This window comes from Diadema setosum, chromosome 10, assembly GCF_964275005.1.
Source record: "Diadema setosum chromosome 10, eeDiaSeto1, whole genome shotgun sequence".
Taxonomy (NCBI): Eukaryota; Metazoa; Echinodermata; class Echinoidea; order Diadematoida; family Diadematidae; genus Diadema; species Diadema setosum.
Window position 1 is genome coordinate 7805150 of NC_092694.1, and position 14606 is coordinate 7819755.

The following is a 14606-nucleotide window of genomic DNA, read 5'->3' on the forward strand; positions in this document are numbered from 1 at the left end:
ATATCTATGAGCAATAAGAATGCAGGTGACCATTATCGTAAGCACAGAGGACAATAGAATCGCTTTGTTTTGGATATCCCTGCCATTTCAAAACCAATTTTCATCAAAATAAGCATTGAATTCCTCTTCGAATTATATCCAGGCCCCCTACCTTCATATTTCTTTAGAGGTTCGTCATTATGTAATACACACACGCATACACACACACGGAGAACTGAAGCCCCATCGCATACAAAACCCTATCATCCCCCATATGATTTACTTTATTCTAGTATACAGGTTTAGATGCACACTGTCAGTGAAGACAAAAAAAAAACAATAGAAAGGTTACTCTAACAGGTGGGATGCCTCCTAATAGGTCTGTAGTGCATCATGACGATGTGCGATGAGACATCACATGGCTAGCGGGAAAAAGATTAGTAACATTCAAAATTATTATCCATGGTTCATTTCCTTCATATGGCATGTAGGCCTATAGATATACTGTATATCAGTATATCTTGTGATGTCCTTGTAATCCTCAGATGTTTGCACTTTTAGACGGGTTGTATAGAAGTAAGCGCATGCATCTTTCATTCTAATCCAGACAGGTTTGGCGTGATCCCTGATCAATTCTTCCATGACGTACTGGTGCTGGTAAAAAGAAATGATTACACAAGGAGAACAAATCAGTTGGCTTTCCAATACAATGGACTTAACTGCTCCCATAGATTCTGAAAATGAATGGATAGCAAAGAAGTTGACTGAATCCATAAGCAAGTTCAAATTAAAAGGAATGACAGAATCCCTTCATCACATTAGCACTTAGTATCTTGCGTCAGTTTTTACTTACTTTGATGAATTTCCTGGAAATAATTCAAGTCTTTTTTGTTGTTGTTGTTGCTTCTTTCTTATTCATCATCATTATCAAGCAGAGTTACGACCATTACTGTATCCTTTGTCTCTTGGGTGAAGATTTTCACATCTGTAATTTACACTTTCAACAATATTTGCAATAAATCAAATTTTCATATTTATTTTAGCTAATGGATTGGATTCGGGAGTCTAGAGTAGGTAATCCCCCCAAAAAAAACAAACAAACAAACAAACAAACAAACAAACAGAAGAACTTAAAGCATCTAAAATCTGCATTTTATAGAAACTCATTTACATGCCCTTTAAGTATATAATATTCATTGATTTGGCTCTGCAATTTTGAGTACATGTACTTACTTGATTTCCACTTTCCACATGGGTAGTATACAATGATGTACTATCCCCAGTTGATTTACTCTGCTGACTGCACCATTCCTCGTTCTCTGCCAGTAGAGATAATGTCTTGCAGAATTTAAACAGTCGTCAGGACATCATCGTCACCCACTTTGGTGCCATCGGCATCCCTTTCCAAGACATCCTAATGGGCTTTACATTCAATTTTCACCACCTGTTGACTTATGAAGAATTTACAGGGAATAAAACTGAATTTCACTCAAAATATAGTCAATAACCCATCGTCATTCACATGAAAGATACTTCATAACTTCGTAAAATTAAAGTCAATAAAGATACAGTGAGTTTACCCGCTAGGCCAAGTTTACCCATAACTACGGTACCGGTAATCTGTAGAGTGTAGCGTAGGAATATTGTAACGTTAACAACACTAACACGTTACAGTTAGAGCGTTCCCCGTTCTAACGTTAGATTTAGAAATAGAAAACTAAAACAAACGAGCAAAATCTTTCAGGGCGTAGCCTATTTCTACGCCTACTACAGTTTTACATTAAACGAGGGCAATTTTGCAATAAATCTTGTTATTCACCGACTTAGCAGACTTAGCAGACTTACCGCTTTCATGCAGGCCGGCCAGGCTAGAACTTTATCGCTTCGACGCCATCTTAGCTGGATCCGCTCCAGTTTAGTAGTGCAGTATAGTACGACAGTACAGTCAGTGCACTGCAGCGCAGTCGATCGAGTCGTGAGGACAGTGTAGTGGACGATACCAAGCCAGCCTCGAACGAATGCGCACGTACTGTAGGCCTACGCACATCACGCTGCTAGGGCAGCGTCAGCCAGGACGTACGCGCACATCTCCTTTCCCGCCAATTGTGCATTGATTATGGTCATAATTATGCATAGCACGAGTGTGCGCTAGAAGCGCACGCACAGGGCACTTGACTGCGTGCGTTGTGGCCGCGGCCGTCATGTCACATGCGCTGCTGACTTGTAGAGTACTGAGTAGCACAGTGTTTATGTTAAACACGTGCGGTGTTTAGAACGTGTTTACGAGGCGTTCTAAATGTAAACGCGTCTGTTTACCCTGACAGTAGAAGTGTTTAGGCCTAACCAACAAACATTTGGGTAATGCCCTAAACCATGAACGAAATTATTAACAAAGGCAACTCCCATTTTTTTCTAGCAGTTAAAATATAGAACTGTACATGCGAAACCAAAATATAAATTTATTGCAGTTGTATTACATATTTTTAGGTTATCCTTTTTCCTTATTGATTAGGCATTTCCATGAAAGGCCTAAAACATGAATTATTTCATAGTGCATCTTGATGTCATAACAGTTTCCACTTTCTCGTGATAAAAGGAAACTAGAAACTGCAATTTACACACCATTTCCAACACTTCTTCATATATATGGACATAGCCAGAATAAACACTCCAACTAAACACTCCAAGCTAAACACTTTAACTCTCACTACTTTACACGTGCTATACACACCGGGTGTTTAGATGTTAAACAGAGTGTTTAGATTTTCAACACTGTGTTTAGTTCATAAACATGTCGCATGTCGCATTTTTTACAGTGCAGTTACTAGCCATCCCCTTTAACTTTAAAGACAACATTTGACAAGTTGCACTTTTTCCAAGTTTGAGTGTTATCATGAATGAGCATTGAAATCTTCATATCCTGGTTGTTGCATAAGGCAGCTAGCTCGTTCCAAATGCATCTTTGCAGCTTCTGGAGATGACGAAGAGTCACATACACCTTATTCAGTTATTCTTTAAGTAGTCCCCGAGGAAAAAAAAAATACAAGTTGTGAGGTCTCGGGATTTCGGCTGCCATTCAGTACCTTGGTTGAGAGCGATAAGTCTTTCTCCAAAAAAAGTTATATCAGATGATTGCTAGCCGCGAGAGGATGGGGTGGTGTACCATCTTAAATCCACCAGAGTAATCTGAATACAGTGTTCCGTGAACCTGTCGCAGAAAGTGCTCCCCCAGTTGCAGTACCATGTCTTCATTTAGTATGATAAGCAGATGAGGGTACATGTTACCATTCACTTTCCTTGAGACGAAAAAGGTGCGATTTACCTGACCACTCCCACGAATGCCAACCCATAAGGAACATTTTTCTCTCTTTATATCTTAGACATGGTATGGTCGCTGCGTGCTACGTGTTAAAAAGGCAGGTGGCCATGTTGAACGTTACGAACCATGAATATGTGATTTAAGGTAAATTCAATCGTCATGCAGTGCATTCTTGTGGTATACTTTTAGATAGCGTACGAGTTCAAAGCATATCGTTATTATGAAATGTAATTTCATAAGTTATCATACATAATAATCATAATAAGGAATGCAGCTTCATCAGTTTGGCAGTGTACGCTGCCTAAATACATTACCTGCATTTTCCAACCGAGTATAAGGAAGGTGTTCTGAAGCGTTCCTAGGAACTTTCCACGTTTCTTTAGGTTGAGGAAAAATGGCACGACAATAGTGACAATACGCCCTCTCGCGGCAAGGGCCGATTGCGTCAATTGAAAGTAAGCGGGGCCAAGTGTGTCGAAGATCACATCGAACCTTCAGAAAAAAAAAGTGGAAGACAAGGTTTTATGACAATTTATTTGTCAGTGTTTACTTCCCTTCATCCGTGTGATGCCTACATTGTGATTTTTTAAATGAAATGAAATGAAATATCATCATATCATATCACATACGGTTCCATGACATATCGCTCCAATGAAATATCTGCACGCTAAGCCAAGCAAAAATTCTACCCATAAACATAACCATAAACATAATCCTAATCTTTGCATCGAACTAAACCTGAAACCAATCACAACCCATACCCTAATAACTCTAACCCCAAGTCTTTGGAGATAACCCTGCTAGAAAGAACATAGTGTCCCACAGTGTGATAAACACAGTGTGAAACACAGTGTGAACACAGTGTTAAACAAAGCATTATTATGTCAACACTCTGTGAAAACCACACCACAGTTATTATCTTCACACTTTTAGATTCGAGCGTTTTCACATAGTTGGCTATGTGAACACACTGTGTTCTTTCCAGTAAGGGAATACATTGGAATAGGACGGGAGCAATAATATCGTCGCAGGAGCAAATGTTGTGTCACCTACTGTATCAAATCATACTGATTAATTTCATAGTGTCATACAATAATGTTCCATGATTCAATGGATGTGGAAAGAAAATATATGACGGAGTAAAAAATGTGTAGAATGACATAGTTATTACAGACGTGTTGACCAACAGCCAAAGACAGATGCATTTCATGATTGTCTTACATTTTGGAAAGGACGGAGAGACAAATCAGCCATGTTACAAGCTACCAATTATTATTATTTTTTTTTATTAGACAATGATCTGATCTTATGCCAAGTTTCAAAGAAAACTCGAGTCTGCTAAGAGACGAGATATACGTTAGTGATATACAGTAAAATGGATACAGTGATTTTTGATCATCGTTTATGAGGGACTGCCTGTATTGTATTTTATACTTCAAGCCAAGGACAAAGGTTAAAAGTTTAAACTTATTTGAAATTGTGAAGGTAGTCCTCCGGGACCTATTTTAGCTGTTGCAGTTTTCTTGAACAATTGTTATTTTTCAATGTCATATACGAGGGTAGATATACTGTGCAGAGTTAATATTCCGACAAAGGGTAGATTATACTGTGTAAAGTTAGCGTTACGACAAAAATTCCTCTCTCGAGGTTGAACATTCTTCTAGATATACGGGTATCAAATAGCCGTATAATAGAGCATCGACCTACAAGTACAATAGTACCACCATATCTATGCAGACCTAATATCATTAATGCTCACCTTAATAATGATATACGGAGATAACTATTATAAAATGATAAAAACCCTCTGAAATTTCTCCAAGGTTTTTCTTTTGTATGTACTTTTTCATTTTTGAAAGGAAGTTATAACGAGGAATTCCGTGTCTTCTTTGTCCGCCGGTAGAGACTATAGAGAAAATCTTTTTGATCCTGCATAATAATGGGTATATGGCTTTATTATATCATTTCCCTTTCTTTAAAAATTTCTTCCATGGCTGCTTTCTGTGAATACCTCTTTCAATAACATACAACTTTTCTGCACGGAAGGTACACAAAGAAAAACACGAGCCGACTTGCATGGAAGGCTCGGAAAATGTTTTTGTTTGCTGTAGCAATATTACACAAAGGGAAGCATAGAATAATGTACTTAGCAAACCGTAGGTTCTTTTCAATATTAGCCACTTTTTGTCAAATAATCATTTGAATTTCTTGCACACAGGATGGTTATATAAAGCATTTCAGACACACACCTCTCCCTCTTAGATAAGGCCTCGCTAAGATTTTCACTGACGTAGTCGATGACGTCATCGGCTCCAAGACGTTCCACGAGTTGAACACCGTTGGTTGCACAGGTAGTTGTCACGTGACCGCCCCAGGCCTTGATCAGTTGGATTGCAAACGTTCCTATCCCGCCTGTTCCCGCGAGAATCAACACTCTTTAAAGAAATGAACAATGATAAGACAGCGTTTTTCTCAACCTTGCGTAAAATTGGGCAATAAACGGGCAATAGATATTGTCAATTCAAGAGACGGTACAGCCATATTCGGATCAATTTCCACTAACAATCTCTGTGCATCTTTACAACACGTTCACACACACACACACATTTCTCTCTCTCCCTTTCTCTATTACAATATATCTCTCTTTGCTACTTCTTTATGCTTTTCTGATATCGTTCATATCTCAGTCTTCCTGATTGTTTAGCTGTGCTTGAATTTCTTGTAATACAACTTTTGTCCCTATTGCATTCATGCAGCTATCTATTTGTCGTATACTGATTTAAATACTTTAATATTATGTACTCTCCTAACGCCAGCCCTTGTATGTCAATACAAGTAATATGAAATATCGAAGTACACAAAACTTTGTGAATTTACCTCAAGTAAATAATTTATTCCATTGCGAGATCTACAAGCTTTGCTTCTTAGTAGATCCCATTTTCCATTGCTTCCATATGTCCTTGGTTTCTAATTCAAGGTTTGCATTGCTTTCCTGATTTATTATCTGTTTGTAGGCTTGTGTATATATATGAAGAGCTTGCTTCCAAAAGGCGCTAAATCCATTATTTTTCAATGGATTTATCGCCTTTTGGTTGCAAGCTCTTCATAAATGTATATATGAAGAGCTTGCAACCAAAAGGCGATACATCCATTGAAAAATGATGGATTTTAATAGCGCCTTTTGGAAGTAAGTTCTTCATATACTAAATTAGATTTCACAATCTGTACTTCTTTTTATCTTCAAATTATTCAATAATATGAACCGACAAATGTATACTACAGGTATTATTTTTGTCGATGACGGAAATAATTGAAAGTGAATTGGATTGAAACATTATAAAAAGCCGCCCATAGCGTTCTTATCGTATTGTCATTTTCAATCGTAGCTGCTGTTCTTTTTTCGTCGTTGGTTCCTTTTTTTTTTTTTTTTTTCGTATGTGTTATGGCTGTTTTAATACTAGCCAAGGACACTAAAATCTATTGGGAAATATCATGAAGTGAATTATCAAATATCCATCTTTATAGATTTCAGTAAAATACATGAAAAGCCCATTTGCAAGTATTATCAAGGCATATCCTCATTCTTTCAGAGTCCGAATATCATGGCATTATTATCATGTTTTTAATTGTTCTCTGTCCTAAACCCAAGCATGCGAATAAACTACAGACACACCTTTTTCCAACGGTAGTCTCAGGAGTCAGACCGCACTTATCTACCAGTGCTGCCCATGTGGTGCTTATGACGTAAGGCAGGGATGCGGCAGAAGAGTGGTCTAGAATACGCGGTTTCCTAGCCATCATGTACTCCTTGGCGAGCACAAACTCGGCAAACGTGCCAGGCGTGTCCCCGGGTCCGACGGACAGATAAACCTGATGGAGTAGAAAAAGTACTCCTCCTAACAATAATACCTATCACGATTTACTTGTAAGGTTTGTTTTTCTCCTTCTTCCTTTAAACAGATGATAACAAAAGAGGTATTGACTAGCCAAAGGGATCGAATCATAAGTATATCCCAAACTAAAGGAGAATTTTGTTGTAGGTCTACTTCGTATGAATAGCAGTTAGAATAGTTCGCCTTTATATCCATAAGCAGAAAGAAGAAGATCAGATCCTTTTCTTCCTGGCTGATTCAGGGAAGCCTTACGTCGAGGTAAAATGTAAAAATGAAAAAAAAAATAATAAAGATGATTAATGTTAACGTTTGAAAATACACTGATCCGTTACCCCTCCAAGTGTGCTGTCTCCGATGGGTGTTTTTCTTATTCTATTTTATTTTTTTTTTAAGGAAAGGTCCATTAGGTCTATTTTCAATTTTTGAACCCCCAATGACATGCTGTAAAGTAGTGTTTAATACGGAACTGAGAAACATACTTCATCTCCGACGCTGAACTTCTTCACTGATGTCCCCACAGCTTCGACAATTCCAGAGCAATCCCGACCTAGTACAAAGGGAAGCTCAGCCCCACCGAACGGTAACTGAAAAACACAATTACACAATAAAACAATAACAACGAACTTACAAACATGGACATCCAAATTCATGAAATTGACATCTGCTGACAAATATGACATCGTATAATGTTGGCATGAATACGAGGAGCTATTTTTGTTGGCAGCAAATGTGTGTGTGTGTGTGCGTGTGTGTGTGTGTGTGTGTGATGGACGATTAGCTTACATCACACTTACAATCGATTTTATTGTTGTTGTTGTTGTTGTTGTTTGGTCTTTTTTGACATACAAAGCAGCAACTGCGTTCGTGTGTTTGTTACTTGTCGCATTACAGAATGTGAGTCGGTCATAACCACGCTCTTAAAAAAAAAAAAATAATAAATTTAGTACAACTAACGAAATATTGTTATACACGCAAACAAACAAACACAAAAACAACACGAATTTCAATGTCGTGTTTGACCACAATGTATTTGAATGCAATACGGTGCACAAAAAAATCAAGCCCGTGCCAATGCAGCACGTAGGCAGAATTATACATCGGCTTAATTCTCATGTCATCTATAGAACAATGATTCTTAATACGCTATGATAAGTGAAATAGACGAATTCCTTTCCAAAATACTTACATTTAATCTTACATTATAAATGAATTCTTGACGGAAATGTTTTTTTTTTTTTTTTTGACAGTCAAGACACTAAGCTTTTCAAAGTGTGAATTCTTATGAGAAAATGGGGGAATCAAGCAGTGGCAAATGAGTTCCCTTCCGAAAAAATGTCTTCAATCCATTTCTCTTCTGTCTCTAAAGATTATATATCGAGAAGGATCCAGTTTGAATGAATTTGAATAAACTTTGACCTGCCAGTATTAAGGCAAGTTTGGCTGAATTTCGTATTGGCTTTCAAGATTACCTACATTGTACATTTCACTTGATTATTTGCTATGAAATTTCATTTCTACGCACATGGATTTTTTTTTCCTTCTGTAGACAGGAAGGACATGGGAAGACTGAGGATGTGCAGAGATAAATCATGCCAGAAAAAAAAACAAAAAAAAAAAACACACAAAACAACAGGAACCATTCTCACAAAAACATGTACGTGTTGTCAATCACCGTGCTAAACGTTCTGTTAGAAAACGTGCTTATTCGACAAAATTCCCCTTGCTATTCTTTCCTCAAGATTGTATTTATTACATTTTAATGGAGGCTATTGCAAGAAAATACTTGGGAAAATGTAAAATGCAATCCAATGGTTTTTCTCTTACCGACCTTAGCACTAAAAGTGGATTTAGCACCATTTTTAAAAAGAACACTTTACAATTAAGAATACTTAGATAGATATAAAAGTAGATCAAGAGATAGAGCGACGCAGAGACAGATATCAATCAAGGTGTCCATTATACCCTAAGGAATGACAAGATTTATTAATAGGTTCAGAACAATAATGTACGCACAATCTAATAGATCAACATGGTCGTTCTGCACAGAAACATCCTACTTCAATATTCAACGCTTCCCTTGCAATGATGCTGGTAGTTTCTACCTGATGATTGACGTGTATAATAAGTAGAACAGAAAGGTTTATAGGTTTGATACTACGAAATAATTTACATTGGAGTGTACTTTGACCCAGTAGGCCTACGTGATGTCGACCGAACTTTTATATTTTGATTGATCAAGTAAATGGAAGCAATCTAAAATGTTTTCTATTCTCATTGGCATGTTTGCCTCCTCATGTTTACGGGTATACTGCAACCCACTTTATCCAGCAGGTCGAATAAGGGCGTGTCTTTAAAGAAATACCCTTTTTTCCAAATTAATAGATAATAACTCACGGATGACTGTTAAAAATGAAAGGGATCTCTACTTATCAATTCGTCCTTCTGCAATAATTTCAAGCACCATTCTGTTCTACTGGTTGATTCAGCAGAAGTGTACATTTCGAAGAATGCCCCCCCCCCCCAAAAAAAAATATATATATATACATAAATGAATAAATAAATCAACCACTTCAACCGTCGTGTATATATTGATATGGCAACAAACTAATATCTAGAGTTATTCCTTCTGCCAGATTTTCAAGGTGTTTTCATCCACTCTCCTGGGTGTTATTGAATTGACAGAAAAAAAAAAAAATCTTGCGACGAACCTTTCTGCAAAGTATGTACACTATTCATCCGTTTAAACTCAATAGTGAATCTACAGAGAAGATACTGTCTTTAGTCGTGTCAAGGGGAAGAAAATTGCTGAAAAGCTAAAAAATGGTCTGAAATATCTAAAGAGCAACAATTCAATAAGTTATGCAAATAGACTGTACGAAAATGTCGGCCTTAAAAAACCTACCCCCCCCCCCCCAAAAAAAAAAAAAAACACAAAAACACAAAAAACAAACAAATAAACAAGCAAACAGAGGAAATGATATCATTTGCATGGGCTCTTCAGGACACCACCTCAACGTACATTGTAGTGCCCAATTTCATGGCAAGGTCAATTCTAATTGGGTTCAACGTCACAACCGCTTTCATAGGATTGAAATTCTGTGTGCTGGTTAAGAAGAACTGCTTTCGTGAGTTCCTTAGAGCAGTAAAGTAGAGAAATTGTAGGGAACAAGAACATTTGGTTGGCATGGCCGGAATATCGCTATGATTCAAGTTTTTTTTTTTTCCAGAGCAAAGAGTTCCTACGTGTCTAACCAATATCCTCATTAAAAGAAGAAAGAAAGAAAGAAAGAAAGAAAGAAAGAAAGAATGAGCAAAGAGTTCCTAGGACTATAACCAATAACCTCAATAAAAGAAGAAAGAAAGAAAGAAAGAATGAGCAAAGAGTTCCTAGGTGTCTAACCAATAGCCTCATTAAAAAAGAAAGGAAGAAAGAAAGAAGAAAGAAAGAAAGAAAAAAAGAAAGAAAGAAAGAAAGAATGAGATCCGGTAGGCCAGATTGCTACAGAAAGGGCAAAGAAGGGAGAATGATAGCCAAATGTGTCATTTTCATTGACAGATTGCAGTTATAATCATGATACGAACACATAAAAAAGAAGAAAAGCGGAAACTCCATTGAAAAGTTATGAAAATGTTAAAATATCTTTTGCAGGATTAGAATAACACCTGAACGTGCTGTTTTTCGTTTGTTTGTTTGTTTTCCTTGATTTTATTTCATCGTGATTCAAATTATTGTGAAAATTGGTTATTTGCTGAATGGACTTTGTCAGAGCATTGAACGTTACCTGTCGCGCTGCGCGCTGCTTGTCGAATGCCGAACGGGCGTGCCCCATCTTCAAGCGACGGTCAATTGGGTTCACCGAAGCTGCAAGTACGCGCACCAGAACGTCCGAAGGGTTGACGACTTCGGGCCGAGGATGTTCGGGATCCAACTCTAGAGCACCTGGCCCATACTCCCTGAAGATTTGGGCTCTCATCTTCTTCGTGGACGAGAAGTAGATGCACTTCGGCTTCGTGTTCGTGTTCGTTTTGCGGAAGAATACCTTGTACATACCGACAAGAGCCACTCCGAACATGGCGAGTCTCCATGCTGACTTGCTTACTAAAATGACGTGGATGAAACGGAGAAAGAGAGAGAGAGAGAGAAAGAAAGAGAGACTTTGTGAGTGGGAATCAGAATGATTTTAACAACACATATCAGGTCCTAATCGTTTGGCAGAAAACACAGCCGCAAGGCTAATCACTCTGTCTTACAAAACATACCGCAAGAAGTTAGAGGAGGGTTAGAGGAAGAAAAAAGTCATCAAAAATCGTCAGACGAGCTTGAGGTAAGAATACTATTACAACTCAGCTGTGATTGAGTGAAGTTTCGTTGCTGTTCCTTTTTTTCCCCCAATGTATTGAGATGCCTACGAATAATCCTTGGTGTGAGGCTCATTGACAAAATAAGGAATGAGGAAATTAGGCAGAGGCTTTGCCTCACCAACACCATCTGTGATGAAGTAACCACAAGGAGATTGAAATGGTTTGGGCATGTAATTCGTATGCCCTCACATATAGCATCCCATTCCAAGCCTTCAAGAATGACTTTTTCAGTAAAAGACCACCAGAAAGCCCTCCAGCCCGCTAGAGGGACCAAATTGAAAGAGAATTTGGCATTCCCCTGAAAGAGGCTGAACATCAAGCCAAGAGAACCAAACTGGAGAAGGATCACTCGAAGAAGACCAAAGGGACACACTGCCCTATGCAATAGATTCAAGTCAAGTCAAGTCATGATAAGTAGACCTATTTGTTTCCGCTTAGACCTAGAAACACGTGACTAAGTCATTCCATGTACTTCTGAACGGAGCTTGAAACTAACTCATAATCCTTCCTTAAAGGGAGAAAAATATTCATTTCATGACAGAAATTAAGGTACAGGTTCATGTTAATGTGACACAAAAAAAAAATTCTATCTTTTTATCATTGGCTTCTCAGTTGTACACAGGTGTGTCCACGGGGAAACAAATTTGCATCATTTTCTTCAATATGTATTATTAATCAATGCGATATCCAAGATGTTGTTTTCCCTGTAATTTCAAGCAGCAAAATCTTCACACGCATTTATCCGTTCGCTGTTTCTTTATTCAGTTTACTGATGCTTACACTTTCGAATGTATTCTAAAGTTACTGACGTAGAGTGTCCAAACTTAAGCTTATAAACTTTTCATCAGAAGCTCACGGTACTCTTATTTACAGGATTCACATAACGTATTATCCTTGTCAACTGTGAGATACAGGAGATTGTCTCAAAATAGGATAAAATGTGATGGCGAATGGCGCAGATCTTACTGAGGTGGTCTGAAAATGTTTCTAGCTTTAGTATAGAATAACAAAGCGTCGTAGGATATCTTGTGGAGTAAACATGCTGGCTATTGTATCTGAAAGGAAAAATACTAAAATAATAATCCGCTTAAATGTTATTGACAACCCGTATTTTGCATTATATCTCTAATGGATAATTCAACAGTTAACACTCTGCAGTTATTAAGAAGCGTTTTTCTTTTGCTAAAACAAGAACATGCAAATGCACAAGAAAAAAAAAAAAACAACACACACACACACACATACACACACACACACAAGGAACACTTTGTGGAACACACAATCTTCTCATCTATCCATATAATTTGTCAGCCATTCTCTCTCCCTCTCACCCCACCCATCTTCCTCTTTCCATTTTGCTTTCATTTGTGCATAACTCTAGATGGTTGTGTTTCAGCGTGTGTTTACGTGGGCAGAGTTAACTGTGTTCGAGTGTGTTAAGTTTCAATTCAGTTGATTGTGACATTGGTTCTAGAACCAATAATATGTGTCCTCAAAATGTGCTGGTAGCTCGTTGTCTTTACGATGGCTTTAGATGTTGGAATTCTAGAAGTGTATCAACACGACCAATGCACAATACGACTCCACCATGGAAGAACTCTGATGAATAAAGTTCAGTAACATCACGATACTGAATACAAGACGAAGTCCTTTGTCGTCTTTCACGCACAGAAAACGGTTTGCAACGAGGAGCGGTAGTCTCTACATGACTAATTCTGAATATTTTTGTCAACTGTCAGTGTCGTTGGAAAATAATAGAAAGTTTTATATCCTTATCACCCTTGTCTGAGATTTAAGTGATTTTGTAAGTATCTCCTTAAAAGTTACAAGCTAACGGAATCCTGATCACTTTAACCAATACTATACCATCCCTTCAATTGAACAGAGGTTTGTGTTGTTGTTTTTTTTTTTTCTACACATACACACACGCTCACATACTAATTTGGGGCATGTTGCACAATTTCTTGTTGCTGCTGTTAAACTTTTAGTCTTTCCATGCGTGCTTGTTTGTGAGTATGTGTGTTTTATCACTCTCGTATAAAAGTACAGTTCTGCACGTTGCAAATACTGGCATCCTTGGATCGATTTGCAAATTTTCACTGGCTTTATTTGGCTTCAGAGATAACAGTTCGCACTGTATCCATAAATTATATATATATATATAGTTCGACAAAAAAAAAAGCAGCACATTTACACTCTTGATTATAAACCGACCAAAACAACTGTCTGAACTTGCCAATTATTATTATAGTGATAAAAGATAAAAGAATCTACACAACAACAGGTACACTAAGGAGCCTAAACGAAAATATTCATACACACATCGTTTAGTACCAATATTGCATTTTTGTCTTTTATGACGTGGCAGTTCGACAAGTATGTTCTTTTCGATTAAGTTTTGAACTTTTTGCGGGCATGAGTAAATTAGCCAGTCATTGACAACAACGTAAACTAATCCTACTCACCGAATACTCCTCCGAGTGTGACACCTTGCTCCGGAAATACGTAAACCAACGCGCAAGGCGTTATCGGCAACATACAGCATACCAGCATGGACGGCATGATGTGCATGCAATGACACCAACTCAGAAAATGATCGTTACTCTTGTGCTACGTGGTTGCGGCTTTAAGAGGACATTATTAATGGCTATTTTAGCAGATCTTTCGGTTTGGTTGCTTAGCCTTCCTACCAGATGTTATGCTGGCATGTAAAATGAATTAAAGTTCCAATACGTGACATTGATGTAGGCCTAGTATAGGGTACCGTCTTCATGTTGCAAAGTGAACTCGGAAATTCATTACCTTCCCATTATGTTGTGAACTAATAATCTCGTCTCAGGCTTGCATGTACACACTGTAAGTATGCTCTTTGCAATTTGATAACAATAACAAAGTGCATCAGGGCAGAGGTAAAATGTAAAACAGATTTGCAAGATGAAAATATCGCATAAATGTAACATGTACGTGTGTATGTATGTGTGTGTGTGTGTGTGTGTGTGTGTGTGCGTGTGTGTGCGTGATGTCTGCATTGAAACATGACATGCTTTTTTTTT

The 14606-nt window shown here is 37.8% G+C and overlaps 1 protein-coding gene across 1 annotated transcript; it reads right to left on the reverse strand.

Annotated features, from left to right (window-relative positions):
• Positions 1-332: 332 nt before the first annotated feature.
• Positions 333-14124, reverse strand: LOC140233711 (reticulon-4-interacting protein 1, mitochondrial-like). The gene is made up of 7 exons (XM_072313810.1): positions 14019-14124; positions 10974-11290; positions 7671-7775; positions 6972-7168; positions 5548-5733; positions 3613-3790; positions 333-401 (listed from the first exon to the last, which is right to left on the reverse strand). Exons 1-7 carry the CDS (start codon positions 14122-14124, stop codon positions 333-335), a joined length of 1158 nt encoding a protein of 385 aa, XP_072169911.1.
• Between the last annotated feature and the right edge of the window lie 482 nt (positions 14125-14606).